This window comes from Haplochromis burtoni, unplaced genomic scaffold (genome assembly GCF_018398535.1).
Source record: "Haplochromis burtoni strain Fernald_Lab_line unplaced genomic scaffold, NCSU_Asbu1 Contig_55, whole genome shotgun sequence".
NCBI lineage: Eukaryota > Metazoa > Chordata > Actinopteri > Cichliformes > Cichlidae > Haplochromis > Haplochromis burtoni.
The window spans coordinates 74,517-88,639 of NW_024582416.1; the positions used below are offsets into that span (position 1 = coordinate 74,517).

The window sequence follows — 14,123 nt, forward strand, 5'->3', positions numbered from 1 at the left end:
ACACGTTTACCTTCACCTGGAACCAAATTTAGAGTCTGATACACTGATCCAGATGTGATGTTCTGCTCTTGGCTCACGTTTGAGGCTTCTGCACATTTTTCCTCTTATACGTCATGAAATCCAGGAAATTACACAAAAACAAACAAAAACCCCACCACAAATAAAACACTGGACTATATATTTTTTTTACAATTTAAAGTTTAATTTCACAGGATTCACATGTCAAACATCAGATTTGCATCATTCTGAAAGTACAGAACTCATTTACATACAGTCGTTGTCAGACACATGAATACACATGTTTTCCACAGGGTTCAATATTTCTGAATTATCATCGAGCATGTTCCGTTACTGGCGGGAGGATTGGTTGCGTTTCAGAGTTGATGAAGAGCAGGATGCGGAAAGGAGCAGGGCGCGCCCCGGGCCGCGCCGCGCTCGTTTTGCCCGCTCAACAGTAAATAGTTAAGCTCCCTACTTTATGTGATTTCCTTTTTCTGCCTTTTATTAAACACTAACGTTGTGTCCCCTGCCGGCTTCCGAATGTCCAGCGCGGATCAGATCATCCGGACCAGCCGTGCAGGAGAACCGTGGACAGAAGCAGCGGAGCGACGAGCAGCATGAAGGCGGCGGGACTCCCGCTGGCGCTCGACGGTGCGGCTGTAGTCGAGTTCTGGGTGTTGGTGCCTCCGGTTCCGCTTTTATCTTGTGCCTCGGCCACCTGCAAAACATGAGATAACCACATGAGTTTAACGAATAGACACTGCACCAGGACACAGGAGTCACTCTCATCATCACCGCCTTCAGCTCAAATTGAATTATTCACGCACTTCACTCCAGGCTCCCCCCCACTTCAGGTTTTGAATCAAAGTCTGTCAGAGAATCTTTCGTCTCCATTTCTGCCAAACACTGAACTAAATTCTGAGCTGAAGCTGCAGACAGCTGCTGCTCTGGCAGTTGTGCATTTAATTATGCGCAAACAAGCTGCGTTACGCACGGCAGTTTGCGCCTCTTCTGTGAGGGAAAATGTGTAAAAAAGATGCTTTAAACACGGGCTGAACTGACCTGGGAGGTGAGATTGAGAGCCAGCAGCAGGACTGCGACGAAAACGATGCTTAGCTTCTTCATGCTGATGTGATGGGAAACTGCTGCGCTCGGTGGAGGAAAGGCAATTGAAACAGGAGGCGCGCAGTCGCACCTTTTATAGCCCCCACCCAACCGACACAGAAACTGCCTTCATCATGCTGCTTTCAGGCGCTTTCAGGCCAACCCGTTCTCACTCCCAAAGCGTAACATTTTACGCTAGGTGACAAATCGTCAACATATTACGTTTTCGGCTACCACCACGTTCCTAAATGACGACCTCGGAAAAAGAGGAAATATGAGAACCGTCTGGACTGAACCTACACATGTTCGCTCTTTTTCTTCAAATCGCTTAGAAACACGCTATTTAACATCATTAAAGTCCTGGTTAAGGTCAGGAATAAGGTTATGGTCAGGGCTAGGGATAAGGTTAGGTTTAGGGCTGGAATACAGGGCTGGAACGTCTATTACCGCGGGAGCGTCATTGCACTGGATTCCAGCCATAACCCGCCGCGTACCATAAGAACGCCGAAGGTCTCCTTTCGCGTTCCTCAGGAACGCCGCGGGACGTGACAAAACGTCGACATGTTACGCCTCGGGAGTGAGAACGCTCTGTTTCAGGCGGAGATAGAGCTGCTCAAGGAGCAGAAGACAGCATAATAAAATGCTATATAATGTTTAATTAAAACAGTATTTTAAGCACCCTGGGATCGTCTTTCACACCAAATCCCCCGAATAACTCAAGACAATTATGCAATGGTTCTCAGTTGTTTTTTGCTTTTCCCCGCCATTATAACTACATGTTTGTTCCGTGTGTTTTTTTGTTTGTTTGTCAAACAGCTTATTCTGCATTGTGAGCATCATCGTCTGTAGCCTGCTCCATTGTAAAGCGCTTTGAGTGCTCAGATGAGTAGAAAAGCGCTGTATAAGAACCCGTCTATTTACCATTATACACTGGTAAAAATAAATAAATAAATAATAATAATTAAAGTAGCGTTCAAAGTTCATCAGATTTCAGTGGGGTATAAATCATGCTGAATACCTGCACTGGTGTGCACTGGGTCATGTGTCAGGAGTGAAAGGATGCCAAGAAATTAAAATGAGTAGCCTGCAGAGGGCACATACCTACAGACACCTGAAAATCAGAGTGAAAACACACGGAGGGACAATGTCAGTGGCCTCCGTCTGTAAAATCATTCCCGACTCGGAGGTTGTCTCACTTTTAGCCCTCTGGTGCACTTGTTGTTAATTTCATTAGCACCAAAGCAGCTTAAACTGATTAGCATCCTCCTCTGCTACTTGACAGCCCAGATCTATATCCCAGAAGTTTAACTTGATGCTCTGATCGAAAAATGCTTCTTTAATTTGATTGTATTACCCTTTAATAAGCAGGGATATAGGTTTTGAATTTTTCCTTTAATTTGTCATCTAAGGCTTCGATTTAACTAACGATAGATAAATGACGACCTCTAGTGGTCAGTCGCTGTCATTGCCGCTTCAGATTCTCCTACGACCCAGCGGGACTGTGTGTGTTTAAAGCTGGAGGGTGCTGAGGTGTCTCCGTGTATCACAGGGACCGCGCAGACCCAATGGTTTGGAGGTCAAGTTAGAGAGAAAAGGTCAAGATGGTTGGTATCATCATCATCATCCAGAATAAATAAACAAATTAAACTTGTCATGTTTTTCTAAACTGGTTAAATGATTTAGTAGTAGTAAGTACGCCTGAGTATTTAGAGCAGTACAAACAAACGTTTGCTCGTGCCTGACTAGCAGCAAGCTCAGTCTAAAACAATCCACACTGTGTACTTTAGAGTTTTTGTTTAAAATGTCTGAACCGTCTCAGGTTCCAGTTTTTACAGGATGTAGTGACAGGCTGAACATGTTGCATCAGTGCAGCATGTTTAAAAAGGGAACTTTATGATCGTATAGACAACAAATTACTCATCATGGCTGAGGTGCTGCTTCTCTTTTTGTTCTTATTCTTGGTGAAATCTCTACATCATCTACTGTACAGCGTCGATATAATCCTTTATAACGTCGACTGAGCCGAGTCAGGCATCCTGCAAACCACCAGATTGCTAATTTTGCTGGCTAACCCCGTTTCTTCTTCAGAGCCATCACCATATATGAGGTCAAATACGAGTCCTGACAGTGCTGACCCTGTAACAGCTGGGATGGGCGCCAGCAACGCTGAATTAGACAAGGAAGGAAACGAATGGATGGAATTCCGAGTTTTTCGTGTAATCTAGTGGTAGGACACACCTGAGGGAAGAATCATGACACAGAGTGCATACTGTGTTCCCACTGCACCCCTTAGTGTCACCACTGTGGATCCTCTGCCATCATCTCATTGGATGCTCAGCATCAGAGATGAAAGATAATCAGGTTGGCACAGTTTTTGGGTTATGTCTTTGTTGTACTGCAGCATGTTGAACAATAATTAAAAGCTACACTTTCACTGAGTGTAGGCCCTCCAGACCAGCCCATCACTCCAAAGTGGGTCGACCCACTGGGAAAACCCCCAGTATGTCAGATTGCATCCTCCTCTGCACAGTTTCCACTGGTGACCAACACCAGGTCTCTTTAACCCCGACTGATCCAGCACGGAGATGTTATTATTGATGATCCACGTTTGATGTGAATGCCCGACTGCCTCAGTTAAGGTCAGAGGTCATGATTCAACTGTTAAAATAAAAAAAAGACTGTGGGAGAGTCCAAGAAAACCACTGCTGACCAAAAAGATCACAAAAGCTCATCTCACATCTGCTAACAAACATCTGGATGATACCCGAGACTTCAGTGAAATATTCTGTGGACTGATAGCGGAGGCTGAACCATTTCCTGTTAGATTTGCGTCAGACTCACAGCGTTTCATAAAGGGAACATCCCAGCAGCAGGCAGACACTGTGGTGGTTTGGGATGCAGTGTGACTGAGGGAATTGTGCTCTCCACCAGGAAACCCTGAAGGAGGATGTCTGCCCATCAGCTCAGTCATTGTCCTGGTGTATATTCATTTCACACAGCACTGGCAGGTTTGGACAACTTTGTTTTAACAAAGAAAATCTGCATTAAAACAAAAACACCACGTTGTATTCACTGACTTTCTCCAACACTGTGCATCATGCGGGTTTATTAGCAGGACTGATTTCTGAATGTTACGATACTGACTTTACCCACAGCCTCACAGTAACATCCTCGTACCCTTATCATCATATCTCCAGGTTTTTGAGGGAAATGCAACCTCAGATAAACACCATTTACAAAATGCAGAAGCACCATCTGAAACACTGAGTCTGCACCATCATCAGCTCAGAAAACCACTTTCAGCAGCAATAGCTTGAAGTACTGGTTTTCTGTGTTACTTTATAAGGCTCGCACATCATTCTGGAGGAAATTTTACTTCTGCTTTACATCATTGCTTCAGTCGAGGCCGGTGGTTTGGGCTAGTGCAACCCAGGCTTCAGCTGCCGCCAACACTTTAGTACACAGGAGCTCACGGCCCGCACCACTGCAAGGTGCCCACATCATCAACTGTGCTGAGTTTGGTTTTTCTTGAAACATGCGCTCTGCATTACGGGCAAACGCCTCCACTGAGTGTGAAAGGACAGATTTCTTTCTCTTCTCAGTTTTTACAGAGAAGAGAAAGACTTTTTTTTAGAGAGAGGGGAAGTGCTGATTGGGCCGTATCATTAGCAAATTATCTTAAAAGTCTTTCTTTGGCTCGTGACTTCCTCGTTTACTTCATCTTGGGTTTGATTATTTATTTTAATTAACTGCTAAAATAACTGTTGGTTATGTTACTTACCAGATGATTTTTTGAATATTTATTTCCCCCCATTGTATTGAACCGGTGTGATCAGCCACCATTTAAGTTTCCTTTATTTCCTGTGTGTTAGGCTGCTGTTATTCTGTCGAGCAGTCAGTTTGGAGGCTTGAGTTCAGGGGCTGCTGTTGTTAGTTTACTTCGGATATTTCTACATTTTGGGGTAAATAAAACCCACTTTTTCCCTAATCACCACTAACTCACACTCACACAGACCTTGAGGTGAATTTCCTGGGAGTTTTGAGAAAACTGTGAGCTTCTTGAACGTCTTCCACTCATGGATAATCTCTCACTGCAGAATGATGATCTTTGTTCTTATGAACAGACTGAGTGTTGGTCTCTAACATCACTACTGACGTTGTGTCAACACACCTAAATGTTGCAGATCTGCTAACTGGTCTGACAGAGGTGCTCACACCTGATGAGGATCAGTTAAGTGTGTGTTTGATTAGCAGCACCTGGCTCATAGTTACTCTCATAATGAAGCAGCAAGGCTGGACTTTGGCTTCATGTTTGTGAAATAATGGTGACACATCATGTAATATGTTGTTCATTTGAAGCTGTATTTACTTAACTGATCAAACCTTTAAACCACCACATATTAAATAATCAGCATCGTCACATTTATCAAACTCCTCACACTGTTTTCAGCGCTGTGACTGAAACCTGCTTTATTTTTTCAGTTCATCCTCATTGGGTCTTACTTTCACCTGTGATCTACACCTGTCCATTATTCCCCAGCCACACCCCTGCATCCTGTCACAGTGTACACACTCCGTGTAGCCTACTTTACTAGATAGTCTTCCTCAGTTTGTCAGTCTTTCCTACTGTTTCCAGTTTTCACTTCCTTTTCATCTGTTTGTGTTTGAGCTTGTTTACTGATTCTGACTTCAGCTCCTCGTATTTTCCCTCTTCTTCCTCTGGGTGTCTCCCTTTTGAGTTCTTTCCCTCCAAGTTATCACAGATTCACTTTGCAAATATTATTTCATCTCTTGGATCTCTGAGCTCATACTGAAAATATAATATAAAGAAAGTTGGTATAATTTTACATTCCGCTCCACTTTTAAAAGTGATCCGTGCTTTTAACACATCCAGGCAGAGTTACTGCAGTTTTGTGTCAGATGGGCCAAAACGCTCCCGGAGATGCGTCTACATGTTAGAATTCACTTCATAGTTTTCATACTGGTACTTTCAGCAGGTCTGCAAAGGTTAAACAAGCTGAACGTAAAAAAGCGATTCAGCTTTTGTGATGAGGTTCAAATTAAAAATAAAAGTTTTTTCAAGCGGGATGTTTGACCATCACACCTGTACTGTACAACCAACGTTTCTATGCAACAGAATAAATGCAAGCAGCTGCGTAAATGTGCATAATTACACACCTAGAGCAGAGCAGGCTTTAAAATAGCTGCTTTTCGATTCTATCAGCCGCACGTTTATTTACAGTCACCCGAAACCAGATTAAGCTGAGCCTGATAATCCGCCTGTGCGGCTGACACGGACACCAAACCTGATTATCAGTGTTCTCAGTTCACCTGCTCAACCTCTTCCAGCATCTATACTTCACATACCGTGACGCTCCACGGGGGGAAAAACAACAGCTCAGTCACGTGTTCTTACAATTTACAGTTTTATTCTTTTTATCAAATTCGAGAAATCTGGTCTAAAGTACAAAACTCGTTCGTGTACAATCACTTGAAACGGATTGTCTTCTTCACGGGTGCGTAAAGACAGCCAATCGGGGCGGCGCGCGCTCCTTTCAAAAACATTTCCCATCAACACTGAAAACGATTTCACTTCAAAGAAAAAATACATTGAATCTGGAATAAAACTAAAGATGCGTCTCCAGTCCACGCGTGGCGGCTGTGCCGTGTCCGCTCGCTCAGGCGTGAAACAGAAGAGCCGCGAGCAGCAGCGGGGACAGCAGCAGCGTGGAGAGGGCGGGACCTCCGCAGCCACTCTTAGTGGGTTCACTGGTGGAGATGGAGGTGGAGCTGGTGGTGGAGGTGTTGGTGCTGGGGAGGGCGGTGCTGGCTGCCTCGGCCCTCTGAAACACACAAAAGCGAACTGCGATCACGGAGGGTCACGACAAACTCCTGATCCCGTGAAAACTTTAAACACCACGCGAGTAAAAATCTTCATTTTAATCATTTCATCAAAATTCCACAAAAACAGAATTTCCCCTCACGTTTACTTCTACCCTCAAATCTGGTGTAAGGAATCTCCACTCGGGATTCTTTGCGCTCCCACGATAAATGTTACTCATTCCACATTTTAACACTGACGTTGTCTTTTACTCATCAGGCCCGGGGGCACGAAAAACCCGCCGGTCTTTATTTCTGCCCAACGTTATTTCCACAGCTCTAAACTCGGAGTTTGTGGGAGTTTGGAGTTTCTCCTTCAGTCTCGGATGCTCCTCAACATAAGCCTTAAAGCTCCTTATGTCCGCATTTAATTAGGCGCAAACAAACTGCGTTTCCGCCGCATCTTTAAAAGAAAAGGTGCTGAAAGATTTAGTTTTTATTAAAAAGATGCAATGGTGAAACTGACCTGAGAGCTGAGACGGAGAGCCAGCAGCAGAACTGCGAGGGAAACGATGCTCAGCGTCTTCATGCTGGAGGTGATGGAGGCTCGTTTTATCTGTCGGGTGGAGGAACAGTGAATGAACGGGAGGCGCAGGTCGGGCTTTTATAGGCTTTGAATTTACCGCTGATGTATATATGGTGACATCTAGCGGCCGCTCGCTGACTCACAGACGCTGCTCTGGAGTGTGTGTGTGTGTGTGTGTGTGTGTGTGTGTGTGTGTGTGTGTGTGTGTGTGTGTGTGTGTGTGTGTGTGTCTTTAACTCCATTCCAGCCACATGACTAGATGAGCACCGCACTATTCTCATTGTCATTGGCCTGTCAGTCAAAGCTGGAAAGGAATGACTTCTATTGACTTTATATTGATCATGTGTCATTGTTCTATTGAGGAAACGTTATTTTGACATCATTAACATGTCATCAGCCAAACAGCTGTAAAGACTGTGAACACACTGATTTCTGCTGGATGTTTTGGTGCACGAGTCTGTGGGGACGTGTTTGCTGGGCAGCGAGCAGGAAACCCTTCCTCCAGCCTGCTGATTTAACCTCACAGTGCAACGGCCAGCTGGAGGTTACCTCATCATTGTGGATTGTTTACCTGCAAGCCAGTAAGACTCCCGTTACTAAAAAAAAAGTCGCCTGCAAGTCCCCAGCTTGTACACAATAACCTGCAGAAAGTGTTTTGTGAGATAAGGTGGGCCGTGCATACCTGCAGGCTGTGTCGACAGGAGTCCGAACTGTTAGAAGTGATTCAGGCTTTTAACTGGCTGAGAAGAATCGAGGTGGCTGGCGGGACATGTTTGTACCAAATTTCAGTCCATTGTGCAGAAATAAAGAAACCTCAGAGGTCATATAGAAGAAACACTAACAGGCTACTCAGCTCTGCATCATATTTAGAAAATTACAGAGTGAATTATGGAGGTTTTTAATGCAGCACCATCAGGTGAACAGCGTGAGAGAGAGGAAACTAGCACCCGTCTCAAACAGTAAAGGAAATACGCAGTTTTATTTTGAGGAAGATTACATCATCCTCACAGACCCACACACCTCGCTCACGTCTTCATCACTTTGCATAAACGTCCTCTTCTCACTCGGCCCGTTTCTGTTGTAGTTTATCTCTAACCAACATGTTTCCAATGTTAACAGGTCTGATGTGTAAGTCTGAATAAACAAAAGGTTGTTTATAATTCAGAAAGTATCTGTGCAGGGAGGGATCTCTGCCTCCAGCATGCCTGTGGAGCTATGAGCTGTTATTGATGAGCAGAGTGAGCTGGTGTGACTCACAGGGAGACTAGCAAACAGGCTGGATCCTTTGATTTTGGACAGTAGAGTCAGACTTCGGTGTAAACATGCGAGCACCAATCCATCCTGCTTTATACCAGCAGCACATGTTTGTCAAGGTGTGGATTTTCTTTAGACACTTCAGGCCCCTCAGAAAAAAACTGAGCCACAGTGCGTCCTGCTGGCACCTTCTAGAATACACTGTATATAAGATCAGTCACGTCTCAGTCCCGAAGCAGTTTTACATTTATGTTAGCTGTAAATTTGAGTTCCAAATTAAAACCTTTCTGCATGTACACACAGAAACTTCTGAATCTGGAGGCTTAGACCTAAGTTCACCACATGTGAGGCAGCAGGTGTGCCCTGTGTTGACTAGCATTACCACAGGAAGCTCAGATTTTCTCGTCAGGGTTAGGGTGCCAATTTAAAATAGCTGAAACCAGATTAAGAGGCTGAAGGAGCCTGATAATCAGACCTGGTGTGACTGAGCCACAGCGGGTCAGACCATCGGGGCTCTGAACTCACTCATGCAGCTTCACTTCTCCCGCACAGAAAGGAAACAGTCACGTGGTCTTAGATTTTAAGTTTTATTAGTTGACATCAAAGCACAGCCTTTCAGTCCCAAATGTTTTACAGCATTTAGACAAACTTCATAGTCAGTGACACCGGAAACAGGAGCACCTCCATGACTCACTCCTGTTCTCAGAGTTCAGGAGGAAACAGCTTTTTATTAAACCTCCTTTAGGAAGACCTAAAGTTTCCACGGAGTCCAGGCCGATCCGGATCCAGTCATCCGGACCAGCTATGGAGGAGAGCCAACAGAGCCAGCAGCGGAGTGCAGGCGGCGGGTCCCCGGGAGCCGGTCCCTGTCGGAGGCCTGCTTCTTGGAGAAGTCGCAGTCTTCACAGTGGAAAGTGTGGACGGCGTGGCAGAGACTGCCTTCACCGTGGAGGACTTTACTGTGGACGCCGCGGTCGTAGTGGACAACGTAGATGCGCTGAGCGTGGAGGACTTGACCGTGGACGCCGTGGAATGGCTGACCGTGGAGGACTTGATCGTGGACGACTTGATCGTGGACGGGCTGACCGTGGAGGACTTGATCGTGGACTTGATCATGGACGCCGTGGACGGGCTGACCGTGGAGGACTTGATCGTGGACGACTTGATCGTGGACGCTGGGGACGCCGTGGACACGTGCCCCCGGGCCATCTGCAACACAAGAGACGCCATGAAGCTGAGGAAGTGCGGCTGCACACCGTGGGGAGGCTGAGAGGCCCTTAGAGTTCACCTCCACCTTTGATCAGGTGTTTAAATTTAACGTTTGACAAAAAGTTTGTCCCGCAGCCTCTCCTGCCCCTCCACGCGACATTTAAAGCTTCTTAACGTAATGCAACTCCACAGCACGAACACGACACTTGGACAAAAACGTAACTCACCTGTGAGCTGAGCTGGAGAATCAGCAGCAGCGATGCGAGGACGACCACACGCAGCGTCTTCATGTCGGCTGTGCTCTGCTGGGGAGAGGAAAGGTGATTGATCACAGAGGCGCACAGCCCACCTTTTATAGCCCCCACGCCTCGACACACCCCTATCTGCTGCGTTCACGGGATGTCGCAGATGTCGCTTCTCAAGTCAACCGTGATCATGTTTAACACCTAATGTTGTTTTTATTTGTAAACACATATTTAACCAATGATGATCCAGAACAACCAAACAAACCGAAAAGTACAACAAATTGTAAAAAAAAAAGTACATTTTTTGCAGTTATTTATTGCATGTGATGAAATTTATGTCTGCATGCTTCTATCTGTCTGAGTCGTTGGCTGTGTCCCAATTCAGGGTCTGCACGCTTGAAGTACGCGCACTACGCGTACTACGTACGGTGCGTACTATAAGTACGAGAAGTGCGGAAGTGAGAGGCTTGTGAAATGGGACGGTATACGCTTCGTCGCGCTGTTCAGGTTGCCTAGCAACCATGATACTAACCGCGAGACACGTTACATACAGCTTTGTTTGACAGAAATGAAGGAGAAAAATGTTTTGTTGGTCATTCATTTTTGTCATGACATCACTTTGATTAGTTGAGTATCTGAGGCTGAGACCACGGGACTGTAAAACATGATTGTTGGGCTTCATTTCTGTGCTGAACAGTCATTTAAGATTAGTTAGTAAATAACAATTAGTTAATGTTGTTCATGAGACTAAAGTCATCTCACTGTGGTAATGTAAATATATATATATATACGGGAAGTGCAGAATTATTAGGCAAATGAGTATTTTGTCCACATCATCCTCTTCATGCATGTTGTCTTACTCCAAGCTGTATAGGCTCGAAAGCCTACTACCAATTAAGCATATTAGGTGATGTGCATCTCTGTAATGAGAAGGGGTGTGGTCTAATGACATCAACACCCTATATCAGGTGTGCATAATTATTAGGCAACGTCCTTTCCTTTGGCAAAATGGGTCAAAAGAAGGACTTGACAGGCTCAGAAAAGTCAAAAATAGTGAGATATCTTGCAGAGGGATGCAGCAGTCTCAAAATTGCAAAGCTTCTGAAGCGTGATCATCGAACAATCAAGCGTTTCATTCAAAATAGTCAACAGGGTCGCAAGAAGCGTGTGGAAAAACCAAGGCGCAAAATAACTGCCCATGAACTGAGAAAAGTCAAGCGTGCAGCTGCCAAGATGCCACTTGCCACCAGTTTGGCCATATTTCAGAGCTGCAACATCACTGGAGTGCCCAAAAGCACAAGGTGTGCAATACTCAGAGACATGGCCAAGGTAAGAAAGGCTGAAAGACGACCACCACTGAACAAGACACACAAGCTGAAACGTCAAGACTGGGCCAAGAAATATCTCAAGACTGGTTTTTCTAAGGTTTTATGGACTGATGAAATGAGAGTGAGTCTTGATGGGCCAGATGGATGGGCCCGTGGCTGGATTGGTAAAGGGCAGAGAGCTCCAGTCCGACTCAGACGCCAGCAAGGTGGAGGTGGAGTACTGGTTTGGGCTGGTATCATCAAAGATGAGCTTGTGGGGCCTTTTCGGGTTGAGGATGGAGTCAAGCTCAACTCCCAGTCCTACTGCCAGTTTCTGGAAGACACCTTCTTCAAGCAGTGGTACAGGAAGAAGTCTGCATCCTTCAAGAAAAACATGATTTCATGCAGGACAATGCTCCATCACACGCGTCCAAGTACTCCACAGCGTGGCTGGCAAGAAAGGGTATAAAAGAAGAAAAACTAATGACATGGCCTACCTTGTTCACCTGATCTGAACCCCATTGAGAACCTGTGGTCCATCATCAAATGTGAGATTTACAAGGAGGGAAAACAGTACACCTCTCTGAACAGTGTCTGGGAGGCTGTGGTTGCTGCTGCACGCAATGTTGATGGTGAACAGATCAAAACACTGACAGAATCCATGGATGGCAGGCTTTTGAGTGTCCTTGCAAAGAAAGGTGGCTATATTGGTCGCTGATTTGTTTTTGTTTTGTTTTTGAATGTCAGAAATGTATATTTGTGAATGTGGAGATGTTATATTGGTTGTCACTGGTAAAAATAAATAATTGAAATGGGTATATATTTGTTTTTTGTTAAGTTGCCTAATAATTATGCACAGTAATAGTCACCTGCACACACAGATATCCCCCTAAAATAGCTAAAACTAAAAACAAACTAAAAACTACTTCCAAAAACATTCAGCTTTGATATTAATGAGTTTTTTGGGTTCATTGAGAACATGGTTGTTGTTCAATAATAAAATTATTCCTCAAAAATACAACTTGCCTAATAATTCTGCACTCCGTGTGTGTGTGTGTGTGTGTGTGTGTGTGTGTGTGTGTGTCCATATATCACTGACTTTCAGCTTGTTGTGTTTGTGGATATATGACTGACTTTAATTATTAAACATTCGCACATAAATAAGTGACGTCATATTCAGTACTTTTGACAGTTCACTCTTCGGCCGCTCCATCTTATTAGGGAAATTCCACATACATAAATGTAAATTTCAAAACTCAACCCCATCATTTAATTTGTTTTTGATTGAAATTGAATATTACTTAAACTCTCTTAAATTAACTTCCAATAAAAAAGGTTTATCATTGATTGAAATTCATTCAGAAATGTTTAACGAATGAGCTGTCACAACTTTCAAGTACAAAGTTGTTATGAAGTCTGTCACATTCCCCCTTTTTTTTCTTTTTTTTTATCCTTTATTTATTTATCCTTCTTATTTCATTGTACTGTATATTGTTACTCTTATTTGCCTTGTATGTCTACTGTACAAACTGAACTGGAATGACTGACTGTTCGCTTTATAATTTCAATAAAGTTTTGAAAAGAAAACCCCTCTGTCCACACACTTCGAATTGGGACAGCCGTCGTCGCGTGGCGGTGACGTAACCGCACTTAAAATGCGTACTTCAAGCGTGCAGTCTCTTAATTGGGACACAGCCCCTGAGTTGGGACACAGCCGTTGGCACCTGCGTGAGTTCATCTCCATGAAGGATGTCTGCTTTGTCCAATCAGGATGAGCCTTCCACCTGTCAGGAGCCTGGTGGCTTCGGAGACAGATTTTTCTATCCTCCGAAACAAAGCATGGCAAAAAAAAAGTTGGATATAATTTAACAAAAGTCTCATATATTGAGGGTGTCACGAACATATTGTCTTGATTTGACCAGGTTGGGTCTTCTCAGTGCTGTTTGAGCTCATTAATAAAGTGTAGGCTGGTTTGGTTCAGTAGGACATGATGAGTGATGACTGTGTGTCTTTAGATAAGAAACAACTGACAGGAGGCGATACGGTGTGAACTGCTCTGCATGAGACAGAAAATCATTTTGATTAAACATCTGACCCACCGTCACATCTCCGTCACCAAACCACATGTGATAAAGGAGAACCTGGTGTTTATATGAGATGTCCTTATTGTTCCATACTAAGGCTCTGTGTGGGGAGAAGAGATGAATCCTGTGATCACAGGTCGTGGTTTCTCCTGACGATGTGCCACGTCCAGCACAGCTGAGGTGCTGCGATTGGCCTGAGGGACCAGATCTCCTCCACTCCTCTTTGATGGTCTCAACAGAGCCTGAGGAACTCATTCATTTATTCTGCAGCTCTGTTATCTTTTCATCAGCTTCACCGTCTCCTTGAAGACTGAGATGAGAGCTTCACTGATGGCTCTTGATTGTGTTTTTTGAATTTGATCTCTCGTTGATTTTATCACAAATATTATGAATGATATTGTTTTGGTCTTAGACACCTGAGAAGCTGCTCGGGTAGATGATGTTTCTTTGTGTTTGACACACAATCATCCAATCTTAGATTTGCATTATATTATATTATATTATATTATATTAT

The 14,123-nt window shown here is 44.3% G+C and overlaps 1 protein-coding gene and 1 long non-coding RNA gene across 2 annotated transcripts; both read right to left on the minus strand.

Annotated features, from left to right (window-relative positions):
* Nucleotides 1-180: 180 nt before the first annotated feature.
* LOC102295552 lies at nucleotides 181-1,338 on the minus strand. Its single transcript, XR_315803.2, has 2 exons — nucleotides 1,063-1,338; nucleotides 181-718 (listed from the first exon to the last, which is right to left on the minus strand). It is a non-coding gene; the product is annotated as an uncharacterized LOC102295552 (long non-coding RNA).
* A 7,999-nt stretch (nucleotides 1,339-9,337) lies between these two features.
* Nucleotides 9,338-10,310, minus strand: LOC102294934 (nuclear pore complex protein DDB_G0274915). Its single transcript, XM_005922398.3, has 2 exons — nucleotides 10,201-10,310; nucleotides 9,338-9,973 (listed from the first exon to the last, which is right to left on the minus strand). Exons 1-2 carry the CDS (start codon nucleotides 10,261-10,263, stop codon nucleotides 9,554-9,556), a joined length of 483 nt encoding a protein of 160 aa, XP_005922460.1. The 5' UTR covers nucleotides 10,264-10,310; the 3' UTR covers nucleotides 9,338-9,553.
* Between the last annotated feature and the right edge of the window lie 3,813 nt (nucleotides 10,311-14,123).

What these genes read in the sequence shown, in the direction of transcription:
- LOC102294934 (XM_005922398.3), bottom strand. Translation starts at nt 10,263, where the DNA reads ATGAAGACGCTGCGTGTGGTCGTCCTCGCATCGCTGCTGCTGATTCTC. An exon ending in TTCTCCAGCTCAGCTCACAG is followed by an intron (nt 9,974 to 10,200) that starts GTGAGTTACGTT and finishes CTTGTGTTGCAG; the next exon opens with ATGGCCCGGGGGCACGTGTC.